General features: G+C 46.8%; 3 protein-coding genes across 3 annotated transcripts; all 3 read right to left on the reverse strand.

Moving 5' to 3' along the window:
- Positions 1–5,967: 5,967 nt before the first annotated feature.
- On the reverse strand, positions 5,968–14,343 carry LOC135805190 (uncharacterized). Its single transcript, XM_065319194.1, has 7 exons — positions 14,165–14,343; positions 13,395–13,736; positions 12,620–12,738; positions 9,977–10,125; positions 9,363–9,433; positions 6,835–6,944; positions 5,968–6,409 (listed from the first exon to the last, which is right to left on the reverse strand). Exons 1-7 carry the CDS (start codon positions 14,318–14,320, stop codon positions 6,238–6,240), a joined length of 1,119 nt encoding a protein of 372 aa, XP_065175266.1. The 5' UTR covers positions 14,321–14,343; the 3' UTR covers positions 5,968–6,237.
- LOC135805191 (paternally-expressed gene 3 protein-like) lies at positions 14,245–16,203 on the reverse strand. Its single transcript, XM_065319195.1, has 3 exons — positions 15,511–16,203; positions 15,048–15,144; positions 14,245–14,385 (listed from the first exon to the last, which is right to left on the reverse strand). The coding sequence occupies exons 1-3, from the start codon at positions 16,182–16,184 to the stop codon at positions 14,341–14,343; spliced, it is 816 nt and encodes a 271-aa protein (XP_065175267.1). The 5' UTR covers positions 16,185–16,203; the 3' UTR covers positions 14,245–14,340.
- An 80-nt stretch (positions 16,204–16,283) lies between these two features.
- LOC135806630 (type I restriction enzyme MpnII specificity subunit-like) lies at positions 16,284–16,577 on the reverse strand (the record flags this gene model as incomplete). The annotated part of the gene is made up of 1 exon (XM_065320858.1): positions 16,284–16,577. A coding segment is annotated over exon 1 (294 nt), but the record flags the coding sequence as incomplete, so codon positions are not given.
- Between the last annotated feature and the right edge of the window lie 4,333 nt (positions 16,578–20,910).

A 20,910-nucleotide genomic window follows, 5' to 3' on the forward strand; every position in this document is an offset into this window, starting at 1 on the left:
ATGAGTCGATAAAGCCCGTGGTCAATGGATACGGAAAAATACGATAGCAATAAAGCCCGTCGTCAATGGCACCCCGCGCCCCGTACTCTGTCAGCCTAGCTCTGCAGGGGTCTGTGACAGTTTTTCGTTGTCAGCTCATATCAGTTCACATCTCACATTCGACTGTGAACATGCTCTGGTACCTGGAAACAGCCTGTCCAAAAACGGCAACATGAACGGCAACATGAAAAGTGTCTACACATCGTGGTCAGTTTTCAACTCAAAATTCTTGTTGTCGTGAGTGGAGATGAAATTTTACGATAGTTGTGACCGTGATAAGCGAAAGAGCATGCACCTATCTATCTGCTAAGAGTAAGAAACAAGCTGAAATAAGTGGCAAACATCGCGATCAGTTTTCCACTTTCTGTTCTACTTTTATACCAGAAAGGCGAAAACAAAAGGGACTGCCCTATTAAAATATGAATAAATAATAGGGCTGAAACAATTATACCGATAACTCGCATATCGATCGTTAAAGAGTGCAATCGATAATCGTTAGTGTTCAAAACGAGTGCTATCGATTTTTTATGCATGCATAAGCGTAAGCGAAGCTGTGGACGCAGCATACTGCTGCTACACTTCAACGCGGGAATGCGTATAATAATAATAATAATAATAATAATAATAATCTTCACTAGTTTGAGGGAAAGAGACAAACGGGAAAAGTCTGAAGAAAAAATTGACTGTCATCACCAGGACTCGAACCAGGGACCCTCGCTTGTAGCTAGCGATGCTCTAACCACTGAGCTATGGTGTAGTCGTCATCCCAGCAGAGACTGTTCAACATTTTCTTCAGACTTCGTAACTCACACTTCCTGTGAATCCACACATAATAATAATAATATTTGTAAGAAAGGTTTGCTCCCCACACCGCGCGAGCTCCGGTGTGGGGAGCAAACCTTTCTTACAAATCATCGCCGAACTCGCAACCACTACTTCGTAATAATAATATTAGTGACAGTATTCTAGCCCTTACACTCCATCCGATAGTGGATACGAGTGCAATCATGTACTTTCAAGCGCAGTAAAATTGATTTGTGGCTTTGAAAGAGTTTGGGAGAGAAGACTTTGCCTTTTCGCTTCATTTGTGGGAGAAGTCGGAGATGAGAGCAGTTGCCAGAGGGTGATGATAAGATTCTTCACTCTAGAAACAACATGAAATTTCTCTACGTGAGTAGTTCATGTTGATAAAACCAGCCAGATATCTACAGATGTCAACAGTGCGGTGCCACAAATTTCTAACGCAGCAAAGGCATCATAGTCTTTCTTCACAAACTGGTGTTCGATAGAGCCGACAAGAATCGATAAAACCAATATATCGATCGTTAATGATATTGGTTGATCGTTAGGAGTTATTGAATGATCGTTTCAGCCCTAATAAATAAATAATAATAATAATAATAATAATGTAGAAGAGAAAAGGACATATGGATACGAGTTAAGAGTAACTCTCCATCACTGTAACATGATACTTTATACAGTCAGAAAGTGCAATAACTAGGCACAAAACTGACAGAGTACTGAAAGTATCATGTTACAGTGATGGAGAGTTACTCTTAACTCGTATCCATATGTCCTTTTCTCTTCTACATTTATTTATGGCTCAACATCCGAATAATAATAATAATAATAATAAGTAGACAATCATAGAGGTCTGGCAGGACTTTACGGCTGAATCAAGGCCGAGTGCGTACGGCCAAGGGCGCAGGCCAAGGCGCGTAGCGCCGAGGCCTGCGCCCGCGGCCGTACGCACGAGACCTTGATGAAGGCGAAAAGTCCTGCCAGACCTCTATGATGGTGTTTCAGGTTTTGTCTTTCGCCTTTCTGGTATAAAGGCAAGACATGTATAGGGGTGGCGGTCGCCGGGGGACGTGGTGGATTCAGCTTGTGAGTTTCAGCTCCGTCCGCTTCTCATGGATGGGATGATCCTTGGTCCATGATCTTTCGCTTCCTCAAAATTATCAGAAAGGTTCGGCAACTCGTCAACTCCTTTTTTTTGTAGAACAGAAAGTGGAAAACTGATCGCGATGTTTGCCACTTATTTCAGCTTGTTTCTTAGCAGATAGATAGGTGCATGCTCTTTCGCTTATTCACAACTATCGTAAAATTTCATCTCCACTCACGACAACAATAATTTTGAGTTGAAAACTGACCACGATGTGTAGACACTTTTCATGTTGCCGTTTTTGGACAGGCTGTTTCCAGGTACCAGAGCATGTTCACAGTCGAATGTGTGAACTGAGCTGACAACGAAAAACTGCCACAGACCCTTGCCCTGGCTGCAGAGCTAGGCTGACAGAGTACGGGGTGCCATTGACGACGGGCTTTATTGCTACCGTATTTTTCCGTATCCATTGACCACGGACTTTATCGGCTCATCAAGGCCACCGCGGGAACGTCGCTCATTGGCTACAACCATAGAAACGGGACTTTTCGCCTTCAAGGCTTCATCAAGGCCTTGTACGTACGGCCGCGGGCGCAGGCCTCGGCGCTACGCGCCTTGGCCTGCGCCCTTGGCCGTACGCACTCGGCCTTGATTCAGCCGTAAAGTCCTGCCAGACCTCTATGATTGTATTCAACATCTACCTTCACTGATCATAGATGAGCTATGTACATGTATTAGCGAAACAGCTGTCTGAAGGAGTTTATCAATATCGTCTATGGAAGTGTCCTCGCAAAGGTGATGGTTGTGTGCAGGAGGGTCTAGTCGGCTAAAGAGCGCAGTGGAGGTGACTCAACATTGACTTCAAAAAGGCCTCATAACAATCATGATAATCAGTCCATCCTCAAGCGTGCAAAAAACAGATCTCTCCCATGGCCCACTAATCGAGACTTACACTGATTTTTGCACTTTTGGCCCTTTTAGGCCCGAATAAGCGTGCGTTCTTAAATCCTCTCGGAAAAGTTGGAGACTCTCCGAAAAGTTCGAGAGCTGTTCTTATATCCTCTCCGAATTTTAGGAGGCTCTCCAAAGCTCTTCAAGCTCTCCAAGCTTCAGAGGTGGTTGAAACTTGGAGATTCCCGCGGTTTGGGATCAGCGCATGCGAACTAGGCTAAAAGCCACGTGTTGATCATGAGTGTACGCATTTCCCTTTTCGCATACGCACAGCGCATACTATATTCGTGGCACTCAAGATCGCGGCCCCTTTGGCGCTTCATTTTGCTTGACATCTGCAAAATATCTCCGAATTCTTCGAGACCCGTTCTTGAAGAATCCCAGTTTCTTCGACTTCTCTTTTCTTCTTCTCCCAGAAGCTAGAGAATTTAACCCTTTAAGAGCCGCCCCATACTTGAATGCGTCGTAAACGACGCATTCAAATGCAAAACTCCAAAAGATCGTAACTCAGTCCAATCTCGCTCAAATCCAGTGATCGAAATATCCAGAGCGAAGAGAAATCTCTCACCTGTCGGGAGAAACAATCCGCGAAGCGCTGCGAGCAACGGTTCCTGAGATAAATCACTCGTAAGTTGAGCCGCGATCGCGGCAATTTCAAAAGCGCGCAGTGCGACTTTAGTATTGAGAATTTTGAGACTTTTCGTCAAGCTGGCTTACTCGAATTTGCACGGGTTTCACTGTTGATATTGTCAAGAGTACACAGCGAAAAAATTGGAACTCCACGATCGAGTAAAATGAAATATCTGGAGCGGGACGCAATTGGACGCATTTGGGGCATTTTTCGTACTGTCGCTGCGATCTAGCGCTGGATAGACGGTGTGCTGGCTATCATGATCGACCTCATTCTCTTTCCCTCGCGGAGACCTTTCCAGGAAGCCCTAGATTGTGAGGATTGAGTGAGTAGAACTGAAGCTATGATCCAAAGAACACGAAAAAATGCACAATTTTGAAAATTTCCTGTGGCTCTTAAAGGGTTAAGAACGCACCCTAGTCTTGATGACGGCAAAAATAATTGTCAACTGAATACGGAAGTGAATGAATTTGGTCGAAAGTGTCGAACCACCTTCATGACGAGCAACCGTTTGTGGCCACAGTTTGTGAAATTGGAGCTTGTTATGGTGTGTGTCGGCAGGGAATTTTTTTATGGCGATCAGGAAACGTTTTTCACATCGAAATCAGTGGTTACCCTTTGAAATTTAGATGTTCAAACAACGAGTTTTCTACGTCGAAATGAAGTTGGAGCACCATCGAGTTTGATTATTCCGATTTCTTTGGTGGGCTAAGGTAAGGGTAATTAACTACTAGACATAAAAATCTCACCTGTTCACGCCCTGTATAATCCAACTTCGACCTTCAAAGTGGAGGTACTCAAACAACATAAACCATACATGCCATAATTATACCGTAAAGTACCGTTGATCCGCCCCCACGCCATGTCGCTTCCCAGCTGGGTTTTCGGCAGGGGCGGGAATTAGATCAAGGCTGTCAAGTGCAGTACGATGTACAACAACGTAGAGGATCAGACTCAATGTGCTGGATTGTGCACATTTTGATCCTGGATTGGCAAGTATTGTGTACAGCAGTGCATGCGTCGGTTCAACATCGTATTTCGTTGTATACGCCGAAGTCGCTTTACAAGGAGAAAATCGACAGGGGGCGGGAATTAGAGTGGGGGCGGATCAACGGCACTTTACGGTACATAAACCTTTTCAAATGAGCATGAAAACACGCAAATGCATAGCTGTGTATACACTGTACATGCACATGTATGTATGTACACTGTAGACCCTAGGGCCTAGTTTGTGTTCCTCTGTGTCTCTCGGTGTGTTCGACGACTGTAAGTGTAAGGAGAACATTGCCGTTGTACGCGCTCTTGTGTGTAGTATGTGTGCCGCGTTCAGTTGCTGTATAGTATGAGATATCGGTACATGTAGCTGGGCTGGTGGTGCGTATTGCCTTGATGTGGATCACGTAACCCGTGGCCTTCTAAAGCAAGTCAAACGCACGCCGTTTCAGATCTATGGTCTCGTGGTGTGTGTGTGTGTGTGTGTGTGTGTGTGTGTGTGTGTGTGTGTGATGTGTGATGTGTGTGTGTGTGTGTGTGTGTGTGTGTGTGTGTGTGTGTGTGTGTGTGTGTATGAGAGAGAGTCTGTCTGTCGTGCTCACAATATCTCGTTTTCTGCTTATGATGCTATGTGTTACCGTATGTCCGCACCTTTAAAGCCATGGTGGTATATTCGATTATAAAGCCAGTCTCGGTTATAAAGCCATGGGCTTCATGAATGAAATGACATTTGAAGTATGTTTTGTAAAAATGAAGGAATAAGTACTATGCTAACAAACTTACAGCCCAGCAGGACGGGTGAACAAGTGGATTTAGATTGAAATTTCTGTGTGGACTTTGACTTTTATGGCATGGCGTAGTGGGTGAGTCATTTTGCATCTAATATATCTAGGAAAGCAGCGGTGTTTCGAATATAAGGCCATGGCTTTAAATGCGCTGACATACGGTACAATTTTTGTAGAAGATTAGAGGTGATTGTCTGCTTTGCGTTCTCTCTGCTTCGCCTGCGTTATCAGCACTGGTTTCTGCTCTTCATACGTACATGTATACCTCCCCCCCCCCCCCCTCCCCTCGCACACGCACACACACACACACACACACACACGTGTGCGCACGCATGCTCATGTATACGGTTTTTTTTTAGATATAAAGTGCCGGGCACGTGTTGTGTGCGTCTAATGCATTCACACGAACTTCAACGGTCTATGCATATACGTACCATGCACTTGTCACTTCTCCTTTGAGGAAAGAAACCCAAGGCATATCAATGCAAGCACATACAGTCAACTTTGCGTATAACGACCCCCGGCGGGGCATCAGAAAAGTGTCCTTTTTGGCGAAGGGGTTGGTTTAAAATCCAGAAGACAGTGCCTGGGCTTGAGGAGGGTGCGCTCATGTCACGCCCCATCTGATGGCCCCATCTGATGGGACATTCTCGATACAGTACCAGTCACAGTGATGCGTGGACTGAGATTGGGGTACATGTATTCAAGCAGATTCTCTTGAAGTTTATTGGTGAGTTAAGATTTTCTCATAAATTTCAGCAAATACAATGGCCAATTACTAAACAGTCATGTTGTCAACATGCTGGACTAAGTTGAAATATCGAAATCAATCCAAATCAGGGAAGGGAGAGTTGATGCAGGGAGGAAGAGAAAATCATTGAGATGGGAAATAACGCAAATCACTAGTTGCCCAGGCTACTAGGCAGCCATAAAGAAAATTCCTAGGCATCACTTCAACGGACCAGTACAGACTCAACGTACAAGCCGGAAAGCCGGTCAAGTAGATTGTTTTCATTCAGGGTGTGATTATTTTGGTTGAGCTGCAAAGAATTCTTCAGGACCTTGAAAGCAATTATCCTTTCCCACAGAGGGGCGTTGAACAACTTGAACGCTTGTGGCAGGTTGCTAGCAAGGAAAAGGAGGGAGACAGCAAGACAAAGGAAGACCAATGTTGGAATATCATGTTGCACGCGCGTGCACACAGAAGCACACAGTTCTGGAGATAAAACAGAATGCTTGTAGCTGAGCACACCACCTAGATAGCATGACACAAGATTTTGTTCTTACTTCTAAGTATGGTCTGCAAAATGCAACACAGCCACTTTCACTAAAAAAAAAAACCCCACGATCACTGGCTCTTGGCTCCAAGAAACTTTGTACGGATGGCGGAATGGTCAAAGTTTCTGCATTCAATCAATGATTGTAGCACTTCTCACTTTAATACATTCAAGTTTACTCGAGGTGGGATGGACAATTTCTAGGTTATTTTACAGTAAGACTGTAAAGCAGTCACACACATTGTATCTTGCATGTTTAAAGGCGAAACCTACCTCCACGAGCCTTGTGGTTTTCCTGGGGTTCCCAACAGATGTGCTGTGGATGAAATGAGCAGTTTGTGTTCCAGGAATTCCCACTGCTCATCCAGACTTAACTTGTCGACCTGATGGTTGGAGGCAAAACAGAGGACAAAACACTTGCCAATGATTGTCAGGGATGCAGAATTAACAACTCTCCGGATTTTTCTAGGTTAGCGAGGTGAAATGCCAACGAATTCTGTCTCAAAACCGGCAAACGACTGTACATATTCATATAGTTTTGCACATAACGACTTCAAATGTTTTAACGAATTTTTAACTAAATCGTTAGAATTAGATGTTTGTTAACATTAGTGGTATTACAGTGGTGTCATTGTGGTGATGTTCTGGTGGCGTTGTGCAGCAGAACCAACTGTTTTTTTGTTCCTGAAGCTTATTGAAAAATCACTGTGTGTGCCGTACTTTTCCGGTTGTAAGTCGACTAAAAATAGGAGAAAGGGTGGGGGTCGACTTACAACCGGGATTCGACATATGCTTCCTCAGGAAACAAAAACTTCGTGACTTTTTCACATACTTTTCAAGGAGTTACTGTGCTCAACAAAAGTGTTCTATTGGAAGAGAAACACTTCAACACGCTCAATGGACATGTGTACAATATCTACAAGGTCGATTGATGGGAATGAGTCTCAGTCTGAGTCTGAGTCGCCATCGCTCGATTCATCACGGCTGCAACCAACCAAAGTGGCAGGTCGATCGACACGTTCTCGCATGTCACGGAGCAGCTTCTCCGCGTCCCTGATCACCTTCGCTGTTACTACTACAATATTTACACCCTGGCCTTCCCTAGCATTTAGGTGCAGACTGCCATGGCGCTTGTACTCTGGTAGCGCCTTGCCTCTCGAGAGAAGGCCCCGGAACGACGAGTACAGGCAAAGCCAAAGATTTCGCATGTTCTCCGCGTTGTAGTTGTCACGTCACGACTGCTGCGAGGTGATCTCGCCTGTTCTCCTAGTACTACGCTACCAAGGAGACATCGGAATGGAGGCTGCTGAAAAAGGCAAGCTTTTCCACTGAACGACGACTCGATTTTGAATTTTTTAGCTTTGCTGGTGTCACATCTTTGCGTTTGGAGTTTTGACATCTTGCCGACCTGTTTGCACTTTGGCTGATGTTTTGGGGATGACGCAGATGTCAAAATACTAGCTGCTATCCCTTTCACACTCTGCTTGCTCCTCAGTGCCATTGGTCTGCTCTCTCATTCTAAACCCAAACTAGCAACGACAAGCAGTGAGCGCAGTGCTTTTGTTGGCAATGTGCCTGGTGGACAAAAATGCAAAACATCGTCGCTTTGCTTGGTTGACAACGACACCTTTGCCTCGCGATGACTGTCGGCTTTCCAGAATGGGAATCATGCCTACCTACAGTCCGGAAATGTCATCTGTTGGTGTTTCAGGCAACAGAGCCAATCAGAGAGCGACCGAACAGCAGCGAAAATTAGTGAAAAAAGTCACGAAGTTTTTGTTTCCGGAGGAAGTATCTTACAAAAAATGACCTGCACTGCATGCACGAGTGCACCATGTGTACACATTTTTGCCAGTTTATTGAATATTGGCCTTTTTCAAGGATTGGGACGTTATACGCTCCAATAAGGAATGTTTACATGATTTGTTTATGTGTTAGTAGCAGGGAGTGGTTAGAATAATTGAGACCTCCGGACACGGGGCTCGACCTGTAACCGGGGTCGACTTACAGCCGGTAAAATACGGTGTGTGTGTGTGTGTGTGTGTGTGTGTGTGTGTGTGTGTGTGTGTGTGTGTGTGTGTGTGTGTGTGTGTGTGTGATAGCACTGCAAAATAACCACTACAGTTTACTACAGGTAGGGATCTCAGCGAGTGAATTGCGCAGCCAGTTTGCGCAGGTGAGATTTTCGATCCCAAACGCGTCCAGTGCAGAAGCCATGAAATAGAACATTTGTTTGGAAATAAATCAGTTGAAGAAGACACCATTTCCAAGCTACCTATCTCCCAGACACTCTCTCAGAGGAACTATGGAGGGTCAAAGAGCACAATAGTTCACTCTTGGACGCAGCGTGAACACCTCTTCTTCTGCGATGTCTTTCTCTGTGTGATAATGGCGGCAATGTTCACGATGGCTGATGCACTGAAAATCGAAGTTAGGACAATCTAACCGGAGAAAATGTCTGAATTTTTCACTGAATCTTCTCTGAAGTGGGTTCTTGCCGCATGGCACATTATAGGGAAATCGACCGGGGCAAAATTGCCTTAGCCACGCTGTCCTTTGGCGGGAATCACAATGGGTTCGAACGACAATGAAGATGACGACTCCGCTAGTGTCAACCGCTTCCGCTAGTGTCGAAAATCTACCGTCGCCATTTTTGTAGCTGTGTCCGCGAGCTGCACTCAAAACTCGATGACGCAATGTATGCGCAAACACCCTGCGCATTGCATGCGCTGAGATCCCTACTACAGGAAGTAGGTGGTAAGTTCCATATGTGCATGTACTGTGCATTGGTGGCCACATACCTCTCGGCGAGTTAGGATATTTTCGTATGCCTTGTGGTTCCACTGATAGTCAATGCATACATCACTCGAGCCTGGAATAAAAGAGGAACACGGAGAGATGCAAGCTAAATAGGTACTCAAGTTAATGGAGTCGCGGAGCCATTGCAAATGGACCTACAGTACTGCTTTGTGCATGAGACAGAAACAGAGACAAATGAGAGGCAAACGAGAGAGACAGAAACAGAGACAAATGAGAGGCAAACGAGAGAGACAGAAACAGAGACAAATGAGAGGCAAACGAGAGAGAGACAGAAACAGAGACAAATGAGAGGCAAACGAGAGAGAGACAGAAACAGAGACAAATGAGAGGCAAACGAGAGAGAGACAGAAACAGAGACAAATGAGAGGCAAACGAGAGAGAGACAGAAACAGAGACAAATGAGAGGCAAACGAGAGAGACAGAAACAGAGACAAATGAGAGGCAAACGAGAGAGACAGAAACAGAGACAAATGAGAGACAAACGAGAGAGACAGAAACAGAGACAAATGAGAGGCAAACGAGAGAGAGAGACGGAGAAGGAGAGACAGAGCGACAGACAGAGATAGACATAGAAGTATCAAGAATATCAGCTTACCAGGCACAAGCATGCTATGTGCACTAACTCCAGCAGCTGCAGTGCCGGGCATGTCTGGATATGCATTGTTCCCAGAAATGGTGAAATTTAGAATGGTGTCACCGTAGAAGCGAATGGCTGCTTCCCGATGAGCATCAGACTGTTGCAAACTATATCGGCAAAACAACATTCCAAGAATGGAGAGACATTCGGAAACCAGAAAGAAACCAATATTCGTAGAAAGGAAGAGGACATATGGATACGAGGTAAGAGTTACTCTCCATCACTGTAGCCAGATACTATATACACACACCATTATGTCCTCTTCCTTTCTACATTTATTATTGGCTGAACATCCGAGTTTTAAACCAATATTCATAAAAGTTTTCACTAGTTTGAGGGAAAGACACAAACGGGAAAAAGTACATGTAATTTCATTATTTCACACACTTATACTAATAGGCGGCGCGGAGACAATAACTTTATTATAGCAATCAGCAAAATCAGCGAAGCGGACATTGGACGTAGTAATCAACAAGAATAAAATATGGATAATAAAATTCCCTAACCAGTTTTTTTTAGAGATATTCATCACGGAAATATGGCTTATAGAGCGCCGTCGTGAAGACTACATGCAGGGATCGATTTATCCGGGTTCGCATCGCAGTTTGCGAATCAAAATTCACTGGCTGCGATTCGCTTTTCGTTTTTTATCGCCCAAAACTGCGATGCACTACATAGACCAGTTGTGTGCAGTCTATATGCGACTGCTGTACACACTGCTGACTAGGGAGTAGTATTTTACTACTCCAACCAACTGGCCTGTCCTGCTCAGTCCGCGCGGGTCGCGGACTCGCGGATCGCGCTCTTTCGATTTTGGACACTGTAGATCTACTAGCACTGGTCGTACATGACTGCAGTTAGGCCTCCGCGGAATATGCCGGCATAATTTCGGGAATTATCGGTGTGATTTTTAAAACGGGAATTATTGGCAATTTTTGTGGAATAATCGGTAAAATTTGAGCAATGCCCCCCTTTTTTCAATTTTTTTTCCATTTATAACACCCTGATTTGTACCAAAACGCTTGTGATCCTGAAGTTGATCGCCCGGTATTTCAAAAAAGAAAGAAAAAAAAGCTTCCAGCCGAGTTTCATGCATAATTCACGCGAACCGTGATTTTTTGCCCGTACAAGTGGCAAAAAACCCGTACGCGGTTCGGTATCTGCAAAAAAAGGGAAGAAAAAAAGCATTATTGTGAGAATTATCGGTGGAATTACGGGAATAATCGGTCGAAAATTTGAGCAATGCTCAAAGGAATTATCGGTAAAAATACGAGCATATTCCGCGGAGGCCTAACTGCAGTCTTCTGAAGTTTTGTACACGGCGGTGACTTTTCATGATGTTCTCCTTTCTTCTTTCACTGTCAAGCTCAGTTTGTTTCTGTTCGACAAGGCACAGTTGAAGTAGATGGTTCTTAGTCTCATGTAGCCAACATGTCAGTGAATCTGATCAGTGATTCACTGTCCAGAAGAGGGACAAAGAACTGGACGCGCCAGGAATGTAGATTCGTTTCGATGAAGAAAAGGAGAAAAGCGAAATTCGATGCGCTTTGCACGAAATGTCCCGATCGTTTGAGCGCTTTCCTGAGGTTTCTTTGTCGAAGGAATCAGTGGAACTGCCCTGTTGAAAGACATTGTGTTGTGAAGAACTCGAAGACGGATGGACGCTGAACATGTAACGTGCCCAAGCGAAAACTCTAACGCAAATATTCAGGTCGAACATTCGCTTGGAAAAGCAAATAGCAACTTCAGCTATTATTGTCCTCTTCTGTACGAAATCCTGCTATTGTACAGCTATACATGTAAACTTTTGATGAAGGAAAACTGCTAATCAATACTGGGAGTTGCTAGTCAATTGTAAAACTGTGTAGCAGTGACTGCTATGCAAAAAAATCAAAGTAAATCGATCCCTGACATGTATACTGGGCAAGAAAGCCTTTACACTTTACATGTACATTTGACTTTACATGTACATTTGACTTTAGGGAGGTTTCGTTCTACGGAATTACGTATGAAATTAACGTAGGAACTGCACTGAATTTCCATACGTAAAAATCAGCGCTGTTGTGTTTCGCTCTACGTGATTTCCCCACGACTGCTAAGCATGCCTGTTGCTTTGGAGACGTGTTGGCTGCATGCGCCCACCACATGCACCACGAATCGAAACAGCGTTTTCCATGTTGTTTTCCACGTGGTAAGTACATTGCGTTTCGCGCGGCTTGAATGTTGCCATGGATAAATCCGGAAAGTGGGAAACGTCCCTAATATCTTTAACCAAGTGAGCTAACTGGTGCACCCCGTTTTTTCTTCAAACACCATGCATCAACTAGGCACCAGGATTGAGCGGATTGGTAGTGATGTGGGTGGTTAGAGAATGTGAACTCTTTGCCAGGTTGTAATTTTTCCTGTTCTGCTAGTCAGAGAGCGCATGTGGGCAGGTGTGTACTAAGTTAACAGCCAGAGAGCCATTTCACCTAGTGTGTCCGCACAGAAATAAGACGTCAAGTACCATATTTTCCTTATGCAACGCCCGGCAGTACTGTACGACAGTATGATTCGTTCAAAGAAGCTGTGAAGGCAGCATGTCGAATCAACACAACTCACTATCTCCACCACACATAGTCGACGTAAGCACGGTTGAGGAAGAACTCCGGAGCTTGGGCTGCATCCTTGCTTCTCATCGTTCCACCAATGTTCATGTGGGCCGGGTATGCCAGAAGAGTCTGGATGGAAGTCGAGCAAAGAACAAAACATTGCATTGTACAGTGCTGTCAGTACAGCCTCCATGCAACACACTGAGTACAACCTCCATGCAACACACTGAGTACAACCTCCATGCAACACACTGAGTACAACCTCCATGCAACACACTGAGTACAACCTCCATGCAACACACTGAGTACAACCTCCATGCAACACAAGTCACGAGGCAAATGTGCGTCCTGTGCATTCTTTCGTGCATAGTCACTCAGCTGTGGGGCAAATTATTTCGATGTGGCGCATATGGTGCACCCAAACCAGCATACCACTCCCAAGTTCCAAGTTTTTTTTGTAAACTGATATCATCCATGGCAAGAGTGGAGATTTCCTAATTACCTTCGTACAGCAGAAACTGGCCCAACATAGTTTGCTATTTGATAAGTCAATTCCGCTAATGGTTATAATACTTGCACTAGCAAAGACCAGAAAAGTGGCTATTGACGGTCTCTGTTCTAAGTGTTTCTCTGGTATGCATAGACCCCAGATATGAGGATGTGTAGTATTCTCAAGGGAGAGATACTCATGCACTGTGTTGCACTTCTGGGGCCTCGATGTTCGAATATGTTTTTTCATAGTGTCAAGCCATAAGTTCAATGAATACAGGACATTTCGAACTCACATCCAAAGCGATAGCAAACCGGGCATATTCGGAGGGTGGCGTGCGCAAGAGAGTTTCAACTTGGGTTGCATACAGGAATGGCAGGCTGGTGCTAAAATTCCGCTGCAGACAGCACTTCTCAGGACCAGTCAGCACACATGTAGCTGCGTTGGACGTCAGCTTGAATGCGGCGTGCTGGAATGTTCCCCTGCTGATACAGCTGTCTGCTGCAGGGTCACCCGAACCACCGAGACGGCCATTGGACCAGATCAAGCTGGTATCCCAGTTAGCCGCAATCTTGCCGAAGTCAACATAAAGCATGGAGACTTCACAGCCAGCCACCTCATGCAGTAGATTTTCAAGCTAAAACAACGGAGCATGAAGATACAGAACAGAACTGCGTATTTTAATTGATATGAAGATTTGAGAATGGCAGAAAACAGTCGTAAAGCTACACTGAACTAGCATTTCCGTGTGTGCATGTGTGTGTGCGTGGATGTGCATGCAGATACATGTATGTGTGCACACAGATGTGTGTGTGTGTGTGTGTGTGTTTTCGCTTGCTAATCTGTACCCCAAATCCAAATATATCATGCATAAAAAAGTTACTCAGGTTGGTACAAATTGGCTTGTGAGCAACACTCACACTTAAACTGCTTTTCACAAATTCACTTCAGAAAAAAATTAAACGTTGGTACGTACAGTCAACTGATCGTCAGATGTTTCATGATAGCAACACAGCAGTGAACCTGCAGACACGTACACTCAGCCCATGTATAAATTATACTGACCTGAAGCAGCTGCCATCTGTGCCAGGGCAACGACTGTGATGGCCGATTGATGTGATTAGCAAAATTCGAACTGTGCGCCTCCACTAGTGCCCGGTATGCCTTTGCGGTCTTGGGTGAGGATCGAACATCAGCCATTGCTCGCATCCATGCCGCCATGAGTCTGGGTGCGTGCTCGGTTACATGCAGGACTTCCCGGCGACGCCGACAGCATTTCCAATGACCTGCGCAGGCATTCAGGTGAGAGAAACAAGAAAAGGTGCAGTCAAATGGATATAAAGTAGCAGAAAGAACTACTGTACGTGTTCATTTCTCGTTGGCTGAACGCAGCGAAATAAGCGAGAAATAATGTTCTTTGTAGATTTTTGCACATGGTCATCGATGGGTGCGAGGGCACAGTGGCCGCTGGAAAAGCGTGCTGGCGCAGAGTGCTGTTCATTATTTTTCTTCTTGCCAGACGTTGAATTACTTCCTTGTTGTATATACATGCCTTACAGTATGCTGTGAACGTTCAACTTTCAATTGGACTCGTTTATTATACTGAAGTACACACACTGTGCTGAAGTTGAAAATTTATGTTGTTGGCCAAGCAATGATGGCATGCAACAACATCACGGCAAATAACCAAAAACACGTAGTCGGGTCGGTTTACATTATAAGCTCTAATAATTATAAAGACAGACAAGAGATGCACCTAAATATGTGAACTGTTCTGATACGACCGCTTGATCAATGGATGCACGTTCAATCCACAGCACTTTGGTGCATGACACTTTGTCAAGGCAATACAGGATTCCACTTGGTACAGGATCCAGCAAACACAGTTTTTTTACTGTATTTTTCAAATCCGTGACGCGGACAGCTTGGTTGTGATTTCAAAACTTACCAGACTCCTGGCATGTGCAGCTATCGCCACACTCGTTACGGCTCGTGGTTCCGGGTGAGCAGGTTTTGGGTGCCGGACCATTGTTAACAGTCCGACGCTGAGTGAAAACACAGTACAGAATACAAGACAACACATTGATTCAAACTACGGAAACACACGTCTTCAAATAAACACTCTCACCTGCAACTTGTGTAGGATAAAAGCATTAACACCACACTACACAGCCTAAAATGAACGTCCCCACCCATGTTTTGTTTGAGGTTTTATTTTACATCGCAAACCAAACGGGCATTGATGCCCAATATTATGATGGCAATAGTATAAAAAAAAGAAATGTGGCTCATGCCATTGATACTTTTCTATGCACAGGTCTAGGCAGCAGAACGATAAAGACAAATGCGTACTTTGGGGTTAGCGCATGCATGCATGTGATTTTTGAAAACGGGAGAGACTGTGCACTCACCTGAGAGGAATAGAGCCAATGATCGCGTTGTGGAATACTTCTGGTCGTAGCAGCTGGAGCCGTGCTGGTCTTGCCATGGCCACCACTGCCTGCGGTAGCACTGGCAGGGGAGGCCGTGGATGACGGAGTGCTGTGGCCTGCACCATCCGCACCGCCACCAGTAGCGCCGCCGCCATTGCCTCCGCCTCCAGCTCCGCCACCATTGCCTCCGCCGCCAGCTCCGCCACCATTGCCTCCGCCGCCAGCTCCGCCACCATTGCCTCCGCCGCCAGCTCCGCCACCATTGCCTCCGCCGCCAGCTCCGCCACCATTGCCTCCGCCGCCAGCTCCGCCACCATTGCCTCCGCCGCCAGCTCCGCCACCATTGCCTCCGCCGCCAGCTCCGCCACCATTGCCTCCGCCGCCAGCTCCGCCGCCAGCTCCGCCACCAGCTGTGCTACCATTGCCTCCACCGCCAGCTCCGCCGCCATTGCGTCCGCCGCCAGCTCCGCCGCCATTGCGTCCGCCGCCAGCTCCGCCGCCATTGCCTCCGCCGCCAGCTCCGCCGCCATTGCCTCCGCCGCCAGCTCCGCCGCCATTGGCTCCGCCGCCAGCTCCGCCGCCATTGCCTGCGCCGCCAGCTCCGCCGCCATTGCCTGCGCCGCCAGCTCCGCCACCATTGCCTGCGCCACCATTGCCTGCGCCACCAGCTCCGCCGCCATTGCCTCCGCCGCCAGCTCCGCCGCCATTGCCTCCGCCACCAGCTCCGCCGCCATTGCCTCCGCCGCCAGCTCCGCCGCCATTGCCTCCGCCGCCATTGCCTCCGCCGCCAGCTCCGCCGCCAGCTCCGCCGCCATTGCCTCCGCCGCCAGCTCCGCCGCCATTGCCTCCGCCGCCAGCTCCGCCGCCATTGCCTCCGCCGCCAGCTCCGCCGCCATTGCCTCCGCCGCCAGCTCCGCCGCCATTGCCTCCGCCGCCAGCTCCGCCGCCATTGCCTCCGCCGCCAGCTCCGCCGCCATTGCCTCCGCCGCCAGCTCCGCCGCCATTGCCTCCGCCGCCAGCTCCGCCGCCATTGCCTCCGCCGCCATTGCCTCCGCCGCCAGCTCCGCCGCCATTGCCTCCGCCGCCAGCTCCGCCGCCAGCTCCGCCGCCATTGCCTCCGCCGCCATTGCCTCCGCCGCCATTGCCTCCGCCGCCATTGCCTCCGCCGCCATTGCCTCCGCCGCCATTGCCTCCGCCGCCATTGCCTCCGCCGCCAGCTCCACCACCACCATTGTCTCCGTTGCCAGGACCATCACCGCCATCACCTCCGCCGCCACTATTGTCACCGTCTCCATCCTTCATTCTTCTCAGATTATTGGCTGTCTTCCAGCCGAGAGACTCCAGCCATTCATCAAGATTAGACTGAACGGAAAAGCAGAAAAAGAAGACAGTAAGATTTATGGCACATGTCAATCTCCAAACTCCTACATGCCTTTGGTTGTTCTTGCAAACAAAATTGTATAGCTGGACACGTGAACTTTACTCCATGTACGGCCCTTAGAGGTACGTTATAGTTGGTGTACTGAAGTTTCACTGTATTCGGCGCATATAGTTCCAGTTTGAAAGTAGGGGTATTTGGTTGTCAATATACAGGCCCGAGTAAGCATGTAGATGGATTTTGCATAATCTACACAACCAGCTTCTGTTGTTAGCCCACAAAGCAAATTGTTGCGTGTTCTCATTTTTCGACTAGTTTTGAGCTGCTCGTCTACGGTCTTTTTCAATGCATGGTAGCAATGGCATAGCATGATTTTACCCCTTTATTTGGGAGGGGGTTGGGGGGGGGGGGGGAGGTCTTAAAACCTGCTCACAAGACCTACTTCAAAAGTAACTGACTGTAGGCACTGTAGGCAGGAGGAGGAAGGACCTACTGTTTTGATTTCCAGCTATTCAAGAAAAGTCTAAAAAACGAAGTGCATGTTCGTCGGCACGCCTTCAACAGAATGAGTGCTTATTGGCCGGTGTCTCCATGGAAACAGCTGACGAGGATCTACCACGTTCGGCCATTTGAAGTGCAAAAAAGTGGTGCAAAAAAGTGGTTTAATTACTGCCACGATGCATTTCTTGAAGCTGTAAATAATAGAATTTGGTTTTCAGCAGGGACTCTAGTCTATTCCGAGGCTCTCTGTTCCACCAATGTCTTTTTTTCACTTCCAGCCGTCAACAATTTTGTGGAGAAGGGGGACTGTTTCACATCAGAGTCGTCAGCACCAGAATTCCGGTTCGAGTCGAAACCCGGCGTGGGACTAAATTCAGTGCAAGCTCCAAAGTCCAAACATCTGTTTTTAGAGACCGACAGCAGCCTACATAGGTACTCTTTAAAAAAGAAATGAAGTCAGATGATAGACAGCAACACACTATGCCGGCAGACTCTGCGTTACTAACACTGGCAGCAGCGGCTTGTTTTCCTTCAGACAGTGTCAGCCACTGCAGATGCTCTTTGCTAGCAGCGGCAGCAGCAGCAGCAGCCACGGTAGTACCCCAGGCTAGTTCCACAGTGGTACTCTCTTCGACCTTTGAAAGGGCATTCTGCAAGCACATGAACAACACAGATATAGGTCAGCAACTCCCCAGGTACCGTAATGACCCACATTTAGGGCCATGCGCGTATGCACGAGTTTTACCTTACTTGCATTTTTTTGCATCTCGATTGGTCTCACATAATGGGGTTGTAATTGTGTTACCAGTATGGAATGTCACAGTGGAAACTGCACGGTTTGAACCCGGTAACAATGGTATCAAGGTGGTGTTAGTGTGTTGCGGGAGTTCATCTACTTGTCACCCCATGATCGCTTATATGTGAGGGTGTGCTTATACCCGGGTAAGGGCACATGCACTTTCATGCGCCTCATCACAGTAAGCACGGCATAGGCTGCTCCACACATTGACTTTCAGCATTGAACATGCCCACTGCCCAAGGCAGTGACAGTGAATGGCTATCTTCCAGCTGTGTAGTGTGCTGCACCCTTTACACACAGAAAATCGTTAGCATATCATTCATTGTTATAATTGAGTGAATACAGCATGCAGCCCACTTTCTGTGCACTTCAGTCTTTGCTAATCAGCGAGTATTATGCAGGCAAGTCCCACCTACAGTCTAATGACACATAAGACATGCCAGGACTCACAACACAACACAGTCTGAGGGCACTCAAGTATAGGTTTTGCTTGAATGTGGTGGACAAAGCGGCACTGGCACACACTTCAATTATATGTCTGTTGACTCTGTTCCAATGATACTGCAGAAAGCAGTTCCACTACTATGGACCATGGGGCACAGTTTGATCTGCTATGATCGACAACGAACACGAGGAGCAAATCTTCATCACTACTGCCATAAACTCCCAAGAGTGCAACTCCAACAGGGCTTGCTATGGAGTGCATCTGCTTGTAGTGTTCTCATTGAACATTCATGATCCAGGATGAAAAACAATCTAGCTTGATATTATTTTAATATGGGATCTCACTTGGTCCGTTCACTCAGAATTCAGTAAAGGGTCATCACTAGACCTTGCCACTGTGGAGTGTTAGCTATTTCTGCGGCTCATGTCTGAAAGCACTGTATGATCTCGTAAGGTCTAAATACGCACCTCTACAAAATTATCTTGCCCTGGATATTTTGAACTGAACAAGCAAGAGAGTAGCAGTATAGCATTTCCTGGGTGGATGAAACCCCTTCCAGATCCATGGAGACTGCACATCGACTGACCTCTTTTGTATGCAACGTTACATAGCAGTACAAAACGTACAAGATGCACACTCTCACCTAAAGTGTATAACTATGTAGGACTGAGCTTATCGATACTTGCAACTTTTGTTCTCGTGCCACACTAGTACTACTTCCTCCGTACACAAAAACTTTGTGACTTTTTTTGAACGGTGTTTTGGAGCAAGAACCTGCTCAACCAACCGCGCCAAAGGCTGTCATCGACAACCCACATTCATGTCGAGGTAAGTTTGGTTGATCCCGAGCAGATTCTGCACGGAAGCCATGCGTGTGGGGACGTTGCCGACAGGAACTCAAGAGCAAATGAAAAAAAACTAAAATTACTTGCTCGAAACTGACACAATGACGAAGGGAAGCTCGCGGCTGGAACACGGAGTCACACGGTACTCGCTGCCCTGAAGCTGGCCAGGCTCGTACTTGCGGTGCGCGGCCCCATAGGTCTCGAGGCGTGAGAACATAAATCGGTTCCGCTCGCACGGCAAGATGAAACATTTCAGTCGTCGTGCAACCAGCGCAGACTCCGTCGGCCTGGCTTTCTTCGCCTCTCTCCAGTCAGACGTCTCCAGTCAGACGTCTTTGTCACCAAGGGGAATCGCAGGGACCTCCTCGAAGCCGTTGCAGAATTCTGGGAGGATTATCCTGGCGAGAAAATGCGACGAAGCGTGTGGATGTGCTTGTACGACTCGTTTACGGTATAATGGAGGTCGCGGGTTGGAACGACTGAATATAGTCGACACCGATTCGTACACAGCTCTGGAGGTGAAGAGGACGTAGCCAAAGTCCAGCGTCGGATCATCACCGCAGCTGACAAGAATCTGAACGAAATGCGAGCGGAAGAAGCGACTGTTGAGATGCGGAGTCAGCGTTGTCAGGTGACAATGACATGAGCGATGAAGACTCTGAAAAAAACTCAATCCTATTCGTCTGAGTTGCTTTTTTCTTTGTATATAGCTACAGTCTGTTTCAAAAAGATTAGCAATCAAGTTTAGGTCTTAAAAAGTATGAAGATAAGGGAAATCTGGACAACAAAGTACATAAAACGGCTTGTTAGGGCACGGCAAATTGTTCTGTGAAGGTTTCGGAACAATTGGACCAACCGTTAAGGAGTTAGTATTTCGGCCAGGTTTCTGGCCTTTTCCCATGGTTTATAATTTGCCCTGGAAGCCAGTATCGATTTGTTATCAAAACCCACGATTTATCCCTTCCTTTTTGGCCTAGTGGTTATGAATGATGTTATGGAACTTCAGTCACGCAGGCATGCACGCCAACTCGACCAACAGGCAGTACGAAAGTAATTAGTTGTTATTCAGGGAAGAACATTTCAGAGAGAGAGAGAGAAAACAAGTTGAGAGCAAAACGACAACATAAGAACTACTCATGAACTCATGGCCAAGAGTTCCCAAAAGGCAACTGAGTACAGCCAACTCAGATGCATATTGTGGATTATCGGGCTAGAGCGATACTGAGTGCGGTGGTACGACTTCTACGCACAGCACGCAAGACTCGCAACAACGCACTATACCGGAACTAACGATAGCATGATAAGACTGAAAGCGTGCATACAGAAAACAATGCAAAACAAAGGAAACGCATCCATGCATCGTGTGCAGCAGACCAGGATGATTGATGAAAGGGCAAACTGTCATACTGGG

Source organism: Sycon ciliatum, chromosome 1 (genome assembly GCF_964019385.1).
Source record: "Sycon ciliatum chromosome 1, ocSycCili1.1, whole genome shotgun sequence".
Lineage (NCBI taxonomy): Eukaryota > Metazoa > Porifera > Calcarea > Leucosolenida > Sycettidae > Sycon > Sycon ciliatum.

Excerpts from the sequence above, each read along its gene's own strand:
- LOC135805190 (XM_065319194.1), bottom strand. The coding sequence starts at position 14,320 with ATGGCGGCATGGATGCGAGCAATGGCTGATGTTCGATCCTCACCCAAG. Across the intron at positions 13,737-14,164 it reads ACAGATGGCAGCTGCTTCAG|CTTGAAAATCTACTGCATGA; the intron begins GTCAGTATAATT and ends CCGTTGTTTTAG. Across the intron at positions 6,945-9,362 it reads ATATCCTAACTCGCCGAGAG|GTCGACAAGTTAAGTCTGGA; the intron begins GTATGTGGCCAC and ends TCCAACCATCAG.
- LOC135805191 (XM_065319195.1), bottom strand. The coding sequence starts at position 16,184 with ATGGTGGCGCAGGCAATGGTGGCGGAGCTGGCGGCGCAGGCAATGGCG. Across the intron at positions 15,145-15,510 it reads ATTGGCTCTATTCCTCTCAG|CGTCGGACTGTTAACAATGG; the intron begins GTGAGTGCACAG and ends GTTTTCACTCAG. Across the intron at positions 14,386-15,047 it reads CTGCACATGCCAGGAGTCTG|GTCATTGGAAATGCTGTCGG; the intron begins GTAAGTTTTGAA and ends ATGCCTGCGCAG.